Source organism: Spermophilus citellus (assembly GCF_964194105.1).
Source record: "Spermophilus citellus genome assembly, chromosome: 1".
Lineage (NCBI taxonomy): Eukaryota > Metazoa > Chordata > Mammalia > Rodentia > Sciuridae > Spermophilus > Spermophilus citellus.
In genome coordinates this window covers 25,047,930-25,067,798 of record NC_138182.1, presented here as the reverse complement: position 1 = coordinate 25,067,798, position 19,869 = coordinate 25,047,930, and the positions used below count along the sequence as shown (strand labels likewise).

The following is a 19,869-nucleotide window of genomic DNA, read 5'->3' as shown; positions in this document are numbered from 1 at the left end:
ATTACAGAATTCAATTAATTTATATGAACAACTAGTGGTAAGAAGACAGAATAGGGGAGGGGCAGATATAAAATACCTAAGAATAAAATTCAATATGCTAGAACTACATAATGAACCCACACATTACTGAAGAATAGAAAAGTAGACATCAATGAATAAAATGACACACCATGATTTTCAAGACACTAATATTTAAAACTACAAATGTACCTTAAGTTTACTGATACTCATAATAGTCATCTTCCCTATATAAATACCATCAGATTTATTTTCTTCTAAGACATTAAATGAACTGATTAACAGTTTTCAGAAAACAATGAAAAAACACATAGTGAATGGAGATGGAGAAGAACTAACACTACTAGATTTGGTGGTGGTGGTGGGAGGGCTTAACTAGGGATTGAAACCACGGGTGCTTTACCACTGAGCTACATCCCAATCTCCCCCCCACCCCTTTTTAAAAAAATTTTTAATTCTCAGACAGGGTCTAAGTTGCTGATACTTGGGGTTGAGTCCAGGCCCTTGGGAGGGGCAGACATAAAATACCTACATGCCTGTATCCAGTGAACCTACTAGATTAAAATTCCTACCATTAAAAGAATGTGTAGGAGGCGCTGTATCATACTATGAGCAAAAGTTAGACATTTTTTTTCTTTTTTTTTTTTTTAGTATTTATTTTTTAGTTATTGGCGGACACAACATCTTTGTTGGTATGTGGTGCTGAGGATCGAACCCGGGCCGCACGCACGCCAGACGAGCGCGCTACCGCTTGAGCCACACCCCCAGCCCCAAAGTTAGACAATTTAAAAAATGCTTTTTATCTACTAGGTAGTTGTCTGGAGGGAAAAAAGCCTGGATTCATACCTTACACCCTACATAATTTCTAAATATAAAAAAAATTAATATGAATGAATGAAACCACAAGCCACAAACATTTTCGAAGAAAGCATGAAGTAATTCCTTCATATAAGGCTCAAAATCCAGAGGCATAGAAGTTAGATCATTAGACTACATATGTAAATATCTGCATAGGGGGGAAATGAGCAAAGTCAAAAGAAAAATGACAGCATTAAAAGAAAAAAATCACAAAGACTAAATCTAACTCTTATCTATATCAATTAAGAAGACAGGCAATCCAGCCAAAAATAAAAATGGGAAAGGATATGTACAGACAGAAAAGAAAAGAAACAGATTAAAAAAAAAAAAAAAAAAAAAAAGATACTCAAGTCCCTTAAGAATAAATTCAAGGGCTGGGGATGTGGCTCAAGCGGTAGCGCGCTCGCCTGGCATGCGTGCGGCCCGGGTTCGATCCTCAGCACCACATACCAACAAAGATGTGTCCGCGGAGAACTAAAAAATAAATATTAAAAATTCTCTCTCTCTCTCTCCTCTCTCACTCTCTCTTAAAAAAAAAAAAAAAAGAAAGAATAAATTCAAACTAAAACTTCACTAAAATCATTTTCTTATCCATCCGGTTGATCAAACTCCAAAACTTTGAAAAAGGTATTGTTGGTGAGGAACTCCCATAAATTATACAAACTTTTTCTGCAATAGCTCTGAAATTATAGTGATATCCACTAATTAGCAATTACAATTGTGCCTATCATTATGCACACACAAAATTAAACAAAATTAAGCCACATAACTTAGTCCCTATAGCACTGTTTACACTAGCAAAATACTAAAAACAACACCAATGTCCATCCACAGGGAACTGAAGAAATAAAAGTAATCCATGGAATGATCATTATTTGACATAAAATGTGAGGAAGCATAGCTTAGTAGCTAAGGGCACAGGCCCTAAAACCACAGAGTCTAGATTCAAATCCTGAATCCTGGCTCATTTACTTAATAATTATGTGACCTTGGACAAGTTACTTAATCCATCTGTGCATCATTTTCTGTTAAATCAGAATAACAACAGTACCCCTGTCACAGAGTAATCATAAGAAGTAAATCAGGTCATATTTGTATACTGTTTAGAATGGTGCTCGACATATACTCAACATAAACATAAAGACTTCCAAAATAAATTTTTATAAAAAGTAATATATAAAGAATGCTGAGTATGGTTTGCAATTTTTATATTTAAAAAGAGGAAGCCAGGCATGGTGGTACATGCTTGTAATCCCACTTACATAGGAGGTTAAGGCAGGAAGATTCAAAGTTTAAGGCCAGTATGGGCAATTTAGTGAAACCCTGTCATAAAATAAAAAGGGCTGGAAATATAGTTCAGTGGTACAGTGTTGCCTAGCATGTGCAAGGGCCTGAGGTCAAACCCAAGTACCAAGGACAAAAAAAAAAAAAAAAGGTGGGGGTAATGGTAGTGTTGGATAAAATACAGTAGTATATGTAGCTCAGGAAGGGTATAGAAAAAAATCAAAACTAAGTATTAGTGGGTGCAATTGGTGAGGTTAGGGATGTCGGTTTTGAAGAGAGATTTTGTATTTTTCACCATAAATCTTTTAATACTGGTGATATATAACCTAATAAAAATAAATTTTGAAAATTTTTCTTAGGACAACTAAGAATTTTATACTATCAATAAGATATGAAAACAGAACAAAGATATTTTTGGACTTTCAAGGACTCAAAAAACTCACCTTTCACAGGAAGCTACAGGAGAATGTCCTCCATTAAATCAAAAGAATAAATCAAGGAAAAAAGCGAGAAACAGGGTGTCCAACACAAAGGGAGAGATAAGGAGAACTCCCAGGACAAGAGTGAAGGGAAGCTCCAGGTCAAGTACGCATTTGGGCAGGGTATAAAGCACACCAGCCCAGATGGGAACAGGAGGGTGGGGACTCTCAGGGGAATTTCTCTAAAGGGGAGGGGAAAAAAAGGAACCGATAGGTTACCTATTTTTGAAAGGTGTTTTATAACTCTGGCAGAGTGTTTGCAATGAGCTCAAATACTTTTTCCTTTGCTTAGTTTTCTATATAAGACAATTATCAACTCCAGGAAAACATAAAAACAAACTGCACAGAAGAAAGGAAATATAATTATGCTTTACTATGTAGTGCAGCTATGAACAATATTTTTTACCTAGTCATAACAATGTCAACACCAAGTATAGATTTAACTCAAAATTATGGGTTAAGTGGCACAATGTAAGAGAGTGTGTTGTTGAGTGTTGAAGAAAGGTAATGAGCCATAAGCTGAATTTCAATACTTAAAAAAATTAAGAAACAGCAGTTTAGGCATATATTGTAAAGTACAGAGATAAATACCAGAAGACACAGCTAAAAGAGTTTTCAAAAAGTAGTTTAACATATGTCTTCTTCATTTAGGAAAATTTTGAGGGAAAATTGAGTTTTTAGACTTTGAAAAAAGGCAGTGGACTTGAATTTCATGGGTAGGAAAAAAATCCCACAAGCAACGATATCTATCTAATACCTATAACTTCAAAAAATAGATGACAATCCTGAAATATAACTTACACTTTAGTCACACTAACTGCAATTCTGTTCTGTACTTGACAGTTATATAGTACAAATATCAACTCTTATTGAGATGAGTAACTTTAATTTACAAACAGGATAGAATTAGATAAATAGAGTAAAATGGTAATGTCTTCCCAATGTTAATGTACTTTAATAGAAAATAAGAGGCATGCAATAATTAGAAATTTCTAGGAAGTCTCTGAATGGACCAAGGAAAACTGATTTGATCCAGCTTTTAAAAAGGAAACAGGTATTTGTAAAATGTTCCCTCATGTGCAAACCACAATACAGATATTAACACTGTATTTCCTGTATGTGTTCATGCGTGTAAAATTTATAAAGTCAAACACACCTAGGCTGTGGCTTAAAAAAAAAAAAGGCATCGTAATGATTAACAGGTCACTTCACATGAGAAAAATTTCCCCCCCTTTTTTTTCAAATAAAAGCAGTAAAAATAAGGTACACGCATTCTTGTTTCATAAAATAGTGCTCTTGATTAAAAATATATTGCAAAATACTGTAAATCCTTACTCCGGCCTCTCATTGATTGTTCCCAATTTTGCTAGAAGCCTAAACAGTCTTCCATTTTGAACTTCCTATAAAACATTTTAAAAAGAGAATGTTAATGTCCAGCTAATTTAACATAAAAACCAAAATTTACAAAGATTGATATCCTGCACTGATGCAATCATTAAGCAATACATTCTAACATCCCCACCAAACTTTTGGTTATACTTTTAAAACACCACAAGTCTATAATGCAGATGATCCCATTTTTAGGGACTGATAGAGTAACTCACATGATAGACTTTTGTCACATTATCACAAAAACATGAATGAAAAAGAAAACAATGCCCAGAGGATGTCAAAAATTGCTAAATATTCAGCATTTACAAAAATATTTGCAATCTTGGACGACTAGGCTCTATATTCAGTATAATAATCACCGTTTTATAACTACTTATACACACAGATCCAAGAATGTGTACAGTCTTTTTAGCTATACTTTTTACCTTTGCAAGGTCTTCTTCAATGACATCATTTCTCATTTGAGCAGCATCCAATTGAGTATAAAATCGAGCACCAATCATGGGCATGATGTCATTTACACTTCGCATCCTATTTTGGTCAGTCAACAAATACCTAACCAGGATAAAGAGGAATCACTTGAATATCTAGCATGCAGTTAAAAAAATTAAAAACAAAACCCAGCTGAGCATGGTGGCCCATGCCTATAATCCCAGCAGCTCAGGCAGCTGAGGCAGGAGGATCAGAAGAGTTCAAAGCCAGCCTCAGCAAAATCGAGGCACTAAGCAACTGTCTCTAAATACAAAGGGTTGGGATATGGCTCAGTGGTCAAGTGCCCCTGAGTTCAATCCCAGGTAAACTCTCCCCCCCCCCCAAATAAAACAATAATAATAAATAAAAAACCAAACCCACAAATACATAGTTATTGCTTTTATCATCATCTAGTGCACTCAATCTGAAAACATACTTTTCATGCAACTCAGGTTCACCTTTAAAGCTTAATTATTATTTCTCTTCTTGGAAAGCTTTTAAGAGCCAACAGAAAAAAAACATGTCTCTTTCTACATATTTTCACTACTGTAGAAGTAAGAAAGAAAAGTAGAGGAGGGTTCCACTTACCCATTTCAATTCTCAAACCCTTCTTTATAACAGTGCTAGATGAAAAGATAGTTACAAACTTTTTGAGAGGGGTGAAACACTGAATGGCTATGGGGTTGAGAGCTTTTCCTGTTGCTCATCAAAGTAATTTTTTGCTGTTGTTTTCAAGATAGAGATCTTGCTATGTTGCACAAGCTAATCTTGAATCATTGGGCTCAAATGGTCTTCTTGCCTCAGCCTCTAAATACATGAGACTACAGGTGCATGCCACTGCACCTGGCCAAAGATACTTTTTGAAACTAATACTGGGTCTTCAATTTTGCTAAACTGAATGAACCCCAGCATTTTTTGGAAGCTGTATTCTGCTCTGCCACTTTAATTTACCAAGTGTCATCATATATTCATCTCTGAGCAATCTTTATGTGCAACACAGATCAAAAGAGTCCAATTCTAGCTTACTGTCTTCACAGGACTTATCACTATCTGAAAATCTTATTTGCTTACATGTTTATTAACTTTTCTCCCCTTAGAATATAAGTTTCCAAAAGATGGAAATCGTGCTCATCTTGAAGTATTCCCAGCATTTGGGATATAGTAGGTATTTTCTTATTGAATAAATGAATGATTACCCATGCCAATAATCTACAGTATCTTAGCTATTTATCTGTAATTACTAACATTTATATTGGCCAATAATATTGGAAGTTATTACAAGCTATGTAACTTTGACAAGTTACTTTAGCTATGTCTGAAATTTGTTTCTAAAATGGGGCTAATGATGGCATCAAACTTACTATTATTGGGAGAATTAGGTAAATTAACTCACATTAAGCAGTTCAAAAGTTCCTGACATATGGTTTATTGCTATAAAAATTTTAGTTTGTAATTATTAAAGTACGACTTTTTGTTTACTCTTTAATGAAAATTTCAAACATTTATTTAAAAAAGTAGAATAATAAAATGAATCCCCATGAATCATCAACCACTTTGGATAATTATGAACATATAATTTGTTACGTTTTTATCCTCTACTCCCAATTTTTAAATCTAGAGATTATAACCTGAAATTATCTGAAACATCCTAGGTTTTGCAAACTCAGGCTTGGAATCACTGCTGTTATCACACATAAAACAAATATTTTCATTTAAAAAATAAACCATCTTATTCAACTACTAATAGGATCCAGGCAATGACTGGCTTCCAGTGTTCTGTGACAAGAACATTTACGCCATTTATTAACAATTCCATATCCCAGGGCTAGTCCAAAAACAAAGTGGATCATCCAGGGCTACATAGAAAGATTAGAAGGGACAGCTGGAAGCTAAAGGAAACTGTTGATTAGGATCAATAAATTCTAATTCCTTCTAGAACATAACAAGAAAAATTACAAAAGTATTTCCCTAGCTTCTCTGCTCAAAATGTGATCATAAAGGTCGCAGTTGCCAACCCTCTGAAATCTACCAATATTAGATATGTCTGAAATAGGGAGAAGTCCTCCTGTGTTGAGAGTAGTCCACAGTGCTTTTTTTTTTTTTTTTTTTTTAATTTAAAGCCAAACTCATTTCAAACCTATGTTTAAGAATTCCATGGAGTCTTAGGATACTGGAGCATAAGCACAGGATCCTCTACACTGTTTTTTGATGCATGTTTGGATCAGAGAATATATAACTAGAATGCATTTGAGGTTTATTTTATGATAGCTTTCATACTCTGGCCAAGAGAACTTTCTGAAATGATGAAAATGTTCTGTCTGTGTGTCCAATATATTAGCCAGGAGCTACATGTGGCTATTGAACCCTTGAAATACAGTTAGTAAAAATCAAAGAACTGAATTTTTAATTTAATTTTAAAAGGATACATGTAGTTAGAGAACATCAGTATAGCTCTAGAGGTTGCGCATTAAAACATCGATAATTAATTAGAACACATGGCTTATTAACTTATTCCAAGAAATATATACTTGGGAATAAAAAGAAAAGTCATCTGTGTTTTGCTTCATTTTAAATAGTGGGAACTAAAACAGAATCACTGTTAAAAGGATCCACATGAAAATAAGCAATACACAAAATAAAAAGCTCAGTCAATCTCATATGATAAGTGTGCAAGTGCGTGTGTGTGTGTGTACATATATTTTATCATATATTAAAACTTACAAGATCAGATTCTTCAGGTCAGAGGAGTAGTTGATTGTCACCAATTCCATGGCTTTCTGTAAATTCTCTCTCTGTATTCCTGCCAAAGAGTTGCAAGCCAAAGCCAACACAACTTTTCCTAATGATATCAGATCTGCTTGCTGACATGAAAGAATAAATATAACTTTTAATTTTTATTTCATAGGTATACATTTAATACATGATACTACTACCTTAATAGAAAATATTTTAAATAAGCTGAAGAATTTAGGGCAGGGTTCTAAAATATGAATATTCATCAAAATCACCTGGGAGCTTCTTAAAAAGGTAACTTCTGAGCTTCACCTTCAGAGATTATCATTTAGTGAACAGTCCCAACATTTCTAAAGCACCCAAGTAATTCTGATAAATGCAGTTCTAGGATTACATCTAAGAAACATTACTCTAAGTAGTTAATATGCCAGCTATGAAACTGCTGCTTAAGGCTTTTTTTTAAAAAAAATTCTTTTATTTAAATAGATATGATACTCTTCCTTATTACAACAAACTTAAGTTTACTACACATTTGGTTTTACTATGATTGTTGCAATTTAACATAACAGAGTTTTCCCATTTTCTATGAGTTCCAGAATGTAGCACAAATGTAAAAATAATTTGAAGGAAAGTTTTCCCATTATAAACATAAATGTTAGCCTCATTTTGGAGCATGTTTATTCTCTAGAATATTGAAATGGTGCAAACCTCAAAGATATCCCAAATGCCTTTGTTTCTAAACAAGACTATGTTTGCTTATACTCTAATAGATCTTTGAGTTCTGGAACTACCTCTTTCCTATTTTCTTTTTTAAATAATTTACCATTCTCAGGCTTTTTTTCTAAAAGGATTTTCAAAAGACACTGACTAAGTTAAATTATCACCTATTATCACCCCCAAATAGTCCTACTTGGTAGGCAACCAACAATAAATGCAGTAACTCCAAGTTAACATGAAATCATTTGAAGTAATTTCTACCAGATTTCTTAAAATCTTCAAAATCCAAGATCTCATCTGAATATTAGATATCTCATTTACTGAGTGTTGGTTTTTTGGTAAGTTTTCAAACCCAGCTGTACATTAAAATCACCTGAGAAGTTTAACAACAAAACACAACAAATAAACAAGAAAGTCACCTAGTGCTTCTGACCCAGTTTAGATGTTACCAGCCTGGGGTTTGGTCTCAGTATTGGTACTTTTCAAAGCTTCCACAAGAGATTCTGATATGCAGCCAGGGTTTCAAACCACAAGTTTAACTGAATGTCTACAACTGGCATATTTGGAAAACCACCTATTTTCAGGCAGACATAATGAAATTTTAATACTAGATACCTATCCTTAACATTGTACCTAACAGGGAATAAGCACAAGTCAAACTCCATTACCTCCCCAAATCACCCCCTCCTCCAAAAAAAAAAAAAAAATTAAAATTTAAAAAGTATACAAAAACTAGCATTTGTGAATCTGACACTTTGAACATGAGATCCTAAAATTAGAAAAACTGATTAGACAGATAAACTACTTTAAATCTATCAAAAGAGATACCAAGGATTTGTGCCAGAGTTAGGATCCCAGAATGGCAGAATGGAAGGGGCATGGCAAGGAGCACTTTCACTACTGCCATCATTCCTGTTCTCAGGAGAGTGCTGCTATAAAAACTCTGAGAAGTCCCTTTAATCAAATTTAAGATCAGGTAAAACTTTCTAAGTTATATTAACAAAGTTACAGAAATATTGACCAAGAGAAATCAGAGTACTGTTAATGCTAACTATAAATTTCTATAGGTGTTTCAATCAAATGTATTTAGTAAAGCAAATTGAAGGTAGTTGCTTTTTATCAAGTATTTGAGCAGCATGTACTAATATACAGTCTCAATCCTTGAAACAGTGGAAATTTTCAGTTTGGCTCCACTTTGAATTGATGCTATACTAAGCCTCCCTCCTAGAATGTTCCATTGTTCCCTATTATGAGACAGGAAAGCAAAGGTCCAAGATAACTGAAGAACTAGGTGAGTTTAAAAAAAAAAAAATTACACCATCTATTTTGAGTACATCCCACCACCTCTCTAGGTTTGACTCAAGGTGGAAATGATCCACTTTTAGAAATAAAGCACATACACAACATGATCCAGATTAGATTAGAACTGATTTTTAAAATAAAAGACATTAATAAAAGTCTTGTTTATGAGAGTTTAACATAAAAAAAAAAAAAACTCAGTAACTCTCCTTTCCTTGTTGCCCAACTAAATAATTTTCCATTTGTTATTTTGCTTCTTACCTCCATCTGGTTTTTTCCCCCCATTTGTTGAATTCAGGAGGTTTTCCCCCCAACTCATTTTCAGTTTCTTCCTGATTCTTGATTTCTTGATTTCTTTCTCTGATTCTATCTATGGCTCTACTTATGTCCATTTTACTGAAAGTCAGTCTCTATGCACGTGTCTGAAACAGACTATGAAAAATATACTACAAGAAACAATGCACTCCTTTCTCATGTACCTTCTTCTCTGTAATATCACACTTCCCTTTTAGGGACTATTCTCTCCTATACCTTACTATAATAAACTACATGAAAAATATATCCAAAAAAAAAAAAAAAAAGAAACACAAAAGAAAACCTGATATATCCTTTACTGCTGAAAAATAAGGAGAAAATAACACTTGGTTGAAGGTTGACTGAGTTTTTGAATGAGGGCAGGTCCTGGCTTACAAATGAGTTGCCCTAAAAGCTTACTAAAGTTGGTTTGAAACTCAGGGATCATTTTTGTTTCTTTACAGAGCAACTACGTAACTCATGACATAAATGAAATACTGCACATTCTGTACATAAACTGTAGAAAATAATACTGCTTTGGCACAGGAGGAAAAATTTTTGTTTGCATTGAGCCCAACTTCTTCTTACACATGCTCAGCAAACACTCTACTATTGAGCTACATTCCCTGCCCATATCAGTAGTTTTAAAAAAGTATGGGGGGGGGCGGTGCCTAATAACTATAAGGCCTAGTTTTCATTTCTAAACTACTTCTAAAATTTTATGATTGATAATGAGGTAGTCTACAAAGTAAAAAAAAAAAAAAAAAAAAAAGTAAAAAAATCCCTTCAAAAATTCTATATTATTTTGATATATAAAGAGCACTAGTATTTTAATAGTTAATAAGCAGTCACTTTTTGGAAGTACAAAGATTCCGAAGAAAAATTAATCAGGGCCAATTACTTTGGCACTAAGTATAAGAAAGAAGAAAAGTCACTAAGAAACATAATCTAGATAAGAAGAATAAAGCATATCCCCTTGTGTGAAACAAAGCTGCTGCTGGGGGAAAAAACAATCAGTCCTCCCTTTACTGCTCACTAGATGTAGCTATCTAGAAAGATGTGGAAAGTTTGCATACAACTGAGTGCAATGAGTGCCTTTAAGTCTTGGGACTGCACTGCTTGTGGTTCAGCAGCAAAAAGATTTATGCATTAACTGGAACAGTAAACACTACCAGAGACTGTAGTGTTTCATCATTTCCTTCCTCTTTGTTCTAAAATTTTGTCTTACACTAAGGTGAATGAAAATCTTCCAAAGCTTTGATCAAAAATTGAAGAGAAGAGCAATGGGCACATAAAGTATTCAAAAGATTAAAAGATTCTGTCTTTTGTCCAAAAATACCAAAAACTTCTTATCCCACAAAGAACTAAAATTGTCTTAAAAGGACAGTTGCATATACTAATGTCAAGCATGACAAAGCAAAATGGACAAGATGAAAAATTTAAATTTAGCCACAATCTTTACACAGAGTAATCGGGCAAAAGCAATTATTTTTAATGCTTCCTTACAAGAGGGCTTTTCATTTTTTTTCATTTTGCAATGTTGGGAATGGAACCCAGGGCTTCATCTGTGTGCTAAGGCAAATGTTCTACCACTGAGCTTTACCTCCAGTCCTTGAAAAGGTCTTTATTTCCTTATACCACATTAATAAGGAAATAACAACTAGAAAAATTTCTAAGAACACTGGGAGTCCTAAATCAACACTACCAGAATGAAGTTAAACAGTATCAGATATTTTTCTATACTTTATCATATTAATAAGGAAATAAGAAATAGCAAAATAGCAAAGTATAAATCAACATTACTAGAATGAAGTTATATAATAACCAAATTCTTATAATGCAGAAGCAGTGAGTGACAGATTCTAACTAAATAAAAAGAAAAAAAATTACTCAGAAAATGCCAATCCAAAAACAATTCTTTGAAACTATTTCTAAAATTTTATTTTTGGTAATGAGACAGTGTTCTAAAAGTAAAACAAAAAACAGGTTTAATTAAAGTAAAAAAGTAATGTCTTTAGTAGAATCTATTCAGCTGATTAGTATTTTAATATATTTATTCTGAGTACAAAATTTCATAATCACATGAATACATTTCCATTTTAAACATCCAGAGTCTCTTGATAATATCATCAGTTCTATATATTCCAATCTATAAGGGCTCTACACTAAATATATCACAGTGGTTAAGAAATACATGTTCAAAGTTTGCAGAGACTACTCAAGAATAAATTGAAATCTAGACTTAAAACCCTGAGTTACTTTAAAATAAAAAAAAACTTTTGTTTAAGAAAACAAAAACATGCCTTAAGTATCCACGGTAATTCTAACTTACCTGATACTGAGCCATCAATGCCAATGGATTATTATTTTGACTGTTATCAAATGTCAAAACATCAAAAACTCCAACACAATTTACTCGTAACCTGTAAGGATCAGAGAATTAAAAAATAATAATTAAATATTTCTAATTATATACTAATGAGTATTTATTTAGCATTTCCTCTCATATTAAGAAGGACTCAGAATATTAGTACTCTAACTTACATCTGAATGCCTACCCTCATGTAATCTCCACCAGCCATTTTAGAGATAAGGAAATCAAAAGTCAGGAGATAATCTGCTAGGAGCCACAAGCATATATACGATGTATGGCACCTTTGGTTGTAAAGTGACGCCAGCTAGCCACTGAGATGATTATGTTAAAATTTACATTCATATGCAAACTGGACTCCCGCTGTTCACCTTGGCCTGCTACCGGACTCAAGTTACGGGACTTTACGGGACTGCTGGAGAGTTCCCATTGGTTGGGGAAGGATAGTAGGAGGAAATTCCGGGGGAGGTCCGGGGGGACCCCGGGGGTTCCGGTCGGCGCGCGGTTCCGGTCGGACACCCTCGTGGGAGGACCGGTTTTTGACTTGCTGGCGCTGAGAGTGTTAGCGGCTTTTTCAAAATAAAGTTTTGTTCCTGCTTGATTGGCTCGTGATTCTGTGCCCAGCCAAGACTGCGGCAATAATCAAGTAATATACCTTCAGTTATAAAGTCAGTAACAAAGTCAGGATGATTACACATGCTTTTTTGACTAACAGATCAGTCTCCTTTTTATCACTCCAAGTTGTCAGTTACTCAGGAAAGAAAATTAGTCTCCTAATACTTTCTAAAGATGTACCAGTCATTCTAAGCATTTTACATGTACTAAGCCATTCAAATCTGTCAATGAATTTATGAGTCAGGTACCCTAAAAATAAGGAAAATGGAGTTAATAATAGTACCTGTCTAATGAAGCTGAAATGCTAGGCAACTTGTTGCGGACATACAGAAACTAAGAGAGCCAGGATATGAACACAGGGAATCTGGTACCAGATCCTCAGTTTGTTATGCCATGCTGCCCAAGCAATTCCCATAATTTTGGCTACTCACAACTAGGTAAAGTCAAGGTCTGTGTTACTTATCTCTATAAGTCAATTCTCAAAGCATGAGACTAAGCCAAAAGCAACACCTAGGAACTCATTAAAAATGCAAATTCTCAGGTCCCAATACAGACTTACAAAATGAAAAATTGGGAGTAGAGGGTAGATCCCAACAATCTGGTTAAACTCTCCAGGTGATTCTATTTCATGGTAAAATCTGAGAACCATAGTTTTACATTAAAAAGTTGTGTTGATACTGCTTCTCTATTCCCATAGCCCTCACCCCATATACCTTTCTAATTTTTACCAATATTTTTGGTTAACAATCAGGTATTTCATTAAGAATTCAACATTTTCTTTTTAAACTTACAAATGCACTCAAAAGTCACAGGAGTTCTTCTGGATAACTATACAACAAACCTTCACATTTTGCTTACTGTCATAAGTTAGATGGTCAATAAACTAAAACTAAAATTCAAAAAGCTAATACCTTGTTTTGCCCGTTATCAGAATCTTTGTTGGGTCCATAACTCGACATGCCAAACCTGCTGTGTGAATGGTTCGCAATGCAGAACTCAGCTGGACAATGTATGCCCAAATAAGAGATTCTGGTAATAATCCAGCATGCTGTCTAGGCAACGGTCCATCGTGTTGGCCTACAAAACAAATGAATTTTTAAAATTGACATGTTCATTTAAGTAATCAACTAAAAGACTAAAATATTCAATCCAAAATTAACAAAGAAAATTCGTGTATATCTGTAGCACAACATGTCAATGTGTGTGTGTGTGTGTGTGTGTGTGTGTGTGTGTGTGTGTGTTAATTTTAGTGTATTACTAAGAACTTAAAAGAAATGCCCCCATTGTTTCTATGATTGAAATTATATCATTTTTACTGTTGGTAGCAGTTAAGCTCTCGCTGAAATGTTCTTTTTTATTACCAAATAACTACTGGACAATAAACAAAAAATATTTTAAAAATTACCAAAAAACTACAAATTCTCATTAAAAACAAGAACTACAGAGATTGTTACTTTATGTAAAAGATGAATAATTATAGTATATCCTACTGTTCAAACTTATAAGAGTTGTCCACTCTTTGGCTCTAAGGAAGCAGAAATCTCCACAATCACTTAAGTTGAATGTTTATTTTTCTTAGTCCACTCAACCTCTTCTACCTCAGACATGTCAGTGAGATAGGATGATACCCAAGTCACATAAACAAAAATGCCAAACACTGAATGTTACTTATGGATAATGATAAAAAGCAAACATAATCTGATTTTGTGTAAAAGGTAATCATTTTTATTCAAGTACCTCTTATAAGCGTTTTTTCATAATACCTAAATCAGAAGCAGCATATAAACTGAGTCAAAATTTTGTAATTACTTCAAGGAATACAACCTTATATTCACACTTATAAATCAACCTTTTCTGAATCAGATATAAAAGTAACATAGTCAAACACCTAATTGCAGAGAAAACAAATGATAAATATATAATTATGGCTAGGGATAAAATTTAGTAGCCCATACAAAATTAAAAAACTACCTCTTAATTTGGACAGAATTGAAGATATCAAATCTAGAAAAATGTGTTAGTATATTTTACAATGTGATTTAAAAAATATTTTGTGTTAATAAACTACAAAATACAAGAAAACAACAGATTTCCATAAGTGTATATTTAAGGAAGTTATAACCATTCAAACAATATTTTAAAACACTGCAAACAGCACTGATGAAAACAAATGTTAATTTATATTAAGTAATGAGTCAACACAAAAAACAAAACAGTTAAGATAAAAATAAGCTGGAGGGGGGCTGGGGATGTGGCTTAAGCGGTAGCGCGCTCGCCTGGCGTGTGTGCGGCCCGGGTTCGATCCTCAGCACCACATACAAACAAAGATGTTGTGTCCACAGAGAACTAAAAAATAAATATTAAAAAAAAAATTCTCTCTCTCCTCTTCTCCTCTCTCTTTAAAAAAAAAAAAAAAGCTGGAGGGCTGGGGATGTGGCTCAAGCGGTAGCGTGCTCGCCTGGCATACGCTGGGTTTGATCCTCAGCACCACATAAAAATAAAGATGTTGTGTCCACCGAAAACTAAAAAATAAATATTAAAAATCTCTCTCTCTCCAAAAAAAAAAAAAAAAAAAAAAGCTGGAAAAAATGCTATAAATGAGTGGATCACAACAGGGAACATTTAGCAATGTCTGAAGATATTTCTGGTGTTACAACTGGGATACAGAAGATTGTTACTTCATCCAATAGGTAGAAGCCATTGTCAAACATTCTGCAAAGCAGAGGACAGCCTCCACAAAAATAATTAAGCAATCTAAAAAGTCAATAGTGTTGAGGTTAAAAACCCAGCTATAAATTAAAGCCAACAGTCATATCACAGGTGTTAATACTAAAATAAACTTGAACAACAACCATATTCATCTATAGAAAGAGTCATACCACATCCCCTTCCATAAAATTATACATGTGTCTACAGATGACATGGCAAAAGAAAAAAAATGACCACACTACATGACCAGATTTTTAATGTGAAACAACCATGTAACCACAACTTTCTTCTTTTCAACTGTCAGAATGCAGAAAGCAAAATCACAAGTAAACTGAAGCAATATATTTTTGCTTGTCTATAATTAGTCTTAATTTAAAGGAGTTATAATCTGAAAGATACTATAAGGTTATAAACTCAAATCTTGACACTCCCTTTAAGTTCTTTAAGTTACATATTCAAGAAAATCTTAACAAGATTAAAACCATAGTAAAGAATATGATGATTCTTTCTTGGCCTCAGACTAGAAAATGAGACCCTCCCCAAATACATAAGTTAATGGGCATCTCAAAATGAATTTACTTTTTCTCTGAAATTATTTACATTTAAATAAACATTTATCAGAATACAATTAAAACGTCAATTCTTTGCAAAATTTAAAACATAAAATGATATGTTTAAGTAAATATTAGAAATGGGTATAAAAAAAACATTGAAAATACTCCCTGTAAAATACTTGAATAACTTAACAGTAAACTATAAATCTATTTGAAGACTGATTTCCTAAACAACATGGAATTCTATCTTTAAAATAAAACATTTGTTTAGGTAAGTATCACATAAAAGATTATACAGTCACACTGGACTGTAAGAGTCAATAACTTATTTTTAGAGTATAAAAAAGGCAAATATTTATAATAAATGAAAGGCACAATATGATATAAAATGACAAAAACCAAAACACTGCAAAGGGAAACAAAAATAAAACAAGACTTAGAAGGAATATACCAATGATTTATAATATTTGTGCTTTGGTTATGAATTAATAAGGATTATTTTTATTTTTAATTTATAAATTTTCAAAATCATCCTTATTCAGAAAGCATTGTATTTTAAAAGAAAAAAAAATTTTTAAGAGGAAAAAAAATTTAACATATTCCCAGTGATCACAAACATCAAATGTCTAAGTCATTCATAACTCACCTTTTTTTTAAATATTTATTTTTTAGTTGTAGTCAGACACAATACCTTTGTTTTATTTATTTTTTTATGTAGTGCTGAGGATTGAACCCAGGGCCTCGCACATGCTAGGCGAATGCTCTACCACTGAGCCACAACCCCAGACCTCATAACTCATCTTAACCTCAGTAAGTATATATAACACATTGTTTCCTAACTTGTCACAAATCAACTCCATCTATTTGAGATATTTCTTTTTAAAAATGCAATAGAGTCCTTATACTGAATGATTACAGGAATAAAGTTAACACATTTTTAAAAATATAAAACTACTCTTCTACCCAGCAAAAGTATTTGTCAGAATACAGTTTGCTTGCATCTTTTTCTTACCCCATTTTCTCTTTGTGAAATAGGAATCAGCATTAGGGTCATTAAAGTGTCTGCTCATCATAGTTTCTCCTCCAGCATGGAAATCATATGCAAATACAAGAGCTTAAAATAAAACACAAACACTCATTACTGAAATCTGTCTTCAAATAACAAAGGTTAAGACAGTCATAGTAAAAGTTACTCACAAGGCTCGGAGAATGCTTTAGTGGTAAATACTTCACGCAGGGTTACAATATTTGAGTGCTGAATTTTTTTCCACATATCAACCAACACCATGCACTTTGTGTTAACAAGACGAAAACCTGAAAAAGAAAGTTTTTCTACTATGTAGAAAAAAATTGTATCTCCCTAATATTCCATCAGAAATGTGAAGAAAATGCTATATCACACGTTTAAGGTACTTTTAAGATACTAATTTCCAAATGAAAAAAAAAATTATTATCCATTAAATTTATATACTAAAGAAATTAAGATATACAGGAAGGGTTAAATAATCTTAGCCTCAATAATATAAAAAAGGAAAATTTATTTTTCCTTACCATGTATTCTCCGAAGGCAATATGGCAGATCATCTTTGCTATTTACAGCTTTGTAGCAAGATGTAATATATCCAAAATTACTTGATTTCTGTATCCGGTTGGGGGGTGGCAGTGGTTCTAGGGGGAATAGGCTATGGTAGCTGTCAACTTCTGTGGGGACTGCTAGAGTAATTCACAGGAAGACAACTTTCAATTACAGATATTCAGACATTCATAAATCTCTCACAGAATAAAGAAGAAATCAAAACTACTATATACCACTCCTGTATCACACACCCTTGTATTACAAATAGTCTCAGCATTTATAACAATTCTATAAAACAAACTGTGGTTTAAGTATCAATAAGATGGGCATTATGAAACAACCATAGAACAACTAAAGTTTATACACTCAAAATTATTCACCATTTTATAGTATAATATGCATTTTTATCAGAAATAGATACAATGAATTATCATTTTAGATATTAAACATTTTTTTATTCTGTCACTGAATAAAATCAAGATAGAATGTTTTTTCATGTATTTTACTTTCTACACAATATATTTTGACATGAATTCTTGTTTTTAAAGCATAAATAAATTCAAAACAAATCACATTAAGCTGGGTACTATGCTTACCCGTGTATACCTATGTACCTATAAATGTAACAACTGGTATCAAAACCAATCTTTAGTAAGTATAACTCAAGGAAATGACTTTCCTCTGCCATCACTAAAATAATTAAGAGGCAAATAGTGAAGCAGTGCTCACTGCAATTAATAGTGAAAATATAGATAGTATAAATGCATTATGAATAGGGAACTGATTATAGACAGGTATTAGTATTAGTCATTCAGTGGAATACCATGGCTTTAATCCCTAGCAAAATATAAAAAGGAGGAAGGGGGAACCCTTGACTGCCATGCTTTCCATGAAAATTATACTTAAGGATATGTAATAAATAAGAATTTGCTCATGTATGCAGTGTTTTGTTTCTCTACAGATACAACAGGCAATTTACATTCCTTATCTTTATGTTCCCTCTTTTCTAGAACAAACATATATTAAGTTTATAATTTAAAAAGACAAGTTAGTGTTTTTAAAAATTTTTTTTTAGTTGTAGGTATACACAATGCCTCTATTTTTATTTATTTATTTTTATGTGGTGCTGAGGATTAAACCCAGAGCCTCACCCGCGCTAGGTGAGTACTCTACCACTGAGCCACAAACTCAGCCCCAAGACAAGTAGTTTTGTAATGCTGTAAAGACAATTTTGGTTTCTAATCGGACAGCTTCTATTTTATTTAACAGTCTTGAAATACACTCCAAGTATTTCAAGTGGAAAAATTATAAATGAGCTTGGAGTATAAGCATAGAAAAAAACCTTTGTTAAAAAATCTTCACAAAAACAACAATAATAAACATGCTTAATGCTAGTTTCAAAATATGGCATTGCCTCTTTATAAAATCCTACAAATAAAAAAACAATCTATGACCTATCGTTAGTAAGAAATACAAGTGAAACTCCATTAAGAAAACTCACTAATTCCAGAAGACAGGTTCAAAATGCTCTGTCTTTGCAAAATACTTTATGCTCACTATCTCTTAGATCTCACAACAACCCTTTGAAGTGGGGTTCCCTATTTCATAAATAAGGAAAATAAGAATTACATAGCTCAAAAAGGGAGCTGGGATACAAACCAAGGACTCTGATTCTTCGGTCTTTCTTATACTCTTAATACCTAGATGGCATTTTTGGCCATAGTGTAAAATAGAATAAATCAATGTCACTTTCAAACCTATGTCAAGTTCTACTAAAAGATCCAATACGTTAAGGATACACACACACACACAGGAACATAGTTTTAACTTTTGTCCATTTACTACTTTTCATCTGAATGAGCCATGTAATTTCCACAAAGAAATCAAATGATGGGATAAAATTTTCTTTCTCAGCTATTTCATAAGGAGCACTTACTACAAGAAGTAATTAAAATAAAATCTAAAAATGTACTAAGTACCTACTATATACTAGCAAACTTGTATTAATGAAATATGGGTCCCTACCATCAAGATGGTTAGAGAAAATAAAAGGATACACACAGATTTATACAAAACATAAAAAAGGCCATTCACCATGGCTTGATTCTTAAACTTTAGCACCCATCAGAATCATCCAGGCTTGTTAAAACATAGTTCACTGGTTTCCATTCTGCATTGTTGTTGTTTATTTTAAATCTGTTTTAAGTTGTAGATGAACACAATACGTATATTTATTTTTATGTGGTGCTGAAGATCAAACCCAACACCTCATATGTGTGAGTCAAGTGCTCTACTACTGAGAGCTCCAACCACAAAACCCATCCTGCATTTTTAACTGAGCCAGGTCTAAAGCGGAACCTAGAATTTGTAAATTCTAACAAGTTCCTAAAAGATAAAGAAATGAGTTGCTGGTCAAAAAACTTCAATTGTACTGGATTCCCAGTACAATGAACAAAAGAGGTAAAAGTGGGCATCATTGTTTTATTCCAGACCTTATAG

The 19,869-nt window shown here is 33.1% G+C and overlaps 1 protein-coding gene across 8 annotated transcripts in view; it reads right to left on the bottom strand.

Annotated features, from left to right (window-relative positions):
• Positions 1-19,869, bottom strand: part of PAN3 (poly(A) specific ribonuclease subunit PAN3) — a 135,834-nt gene that overhangs the window by 6,427 nt on the left and 109,538 nt on the right. For 6 of the 8 annotated variants that reach the window (XM_081293125.1, XM_081293131.1, XM_081293127.1 and 3 more), the window contains 8 exons: positions 17,346-17,507; positions 16,992-17,108; positions 16,807-16,908; positions 13,443-13,608; positions 11,878-11,968; positions 7,224-7,363; positions 4,457-4,586; positions 3,975-4,039 (listed from right to left, as the gene is read on the bottom strand). In XM_081293125.1, coding sequence (XP_081149251.1) covers positions 3,975-4,039; positions 4,457-4,586; positions 7,224-7,363; positions 11,878-11,968; positions 13,443-13,608; positions 16,807-16,908; positions 16,992-17,108; positions 17,346-17,507 — 973 coding nt within the window. The remainder of the gene's footprint in view (positions 1-3,974; positions 4,040-4,456; positions 4,587-7,223; positions 7,364-11,877; positions 11,969-13,442; positions 13,609-16,806; positions 16,909-16,991; positions 17,109-17,345; positions 17,508-19,869) is intronic. The other 2 variants (XM_081293126.1, XM_081293129.1) reach the window with 1 other exon arrangement.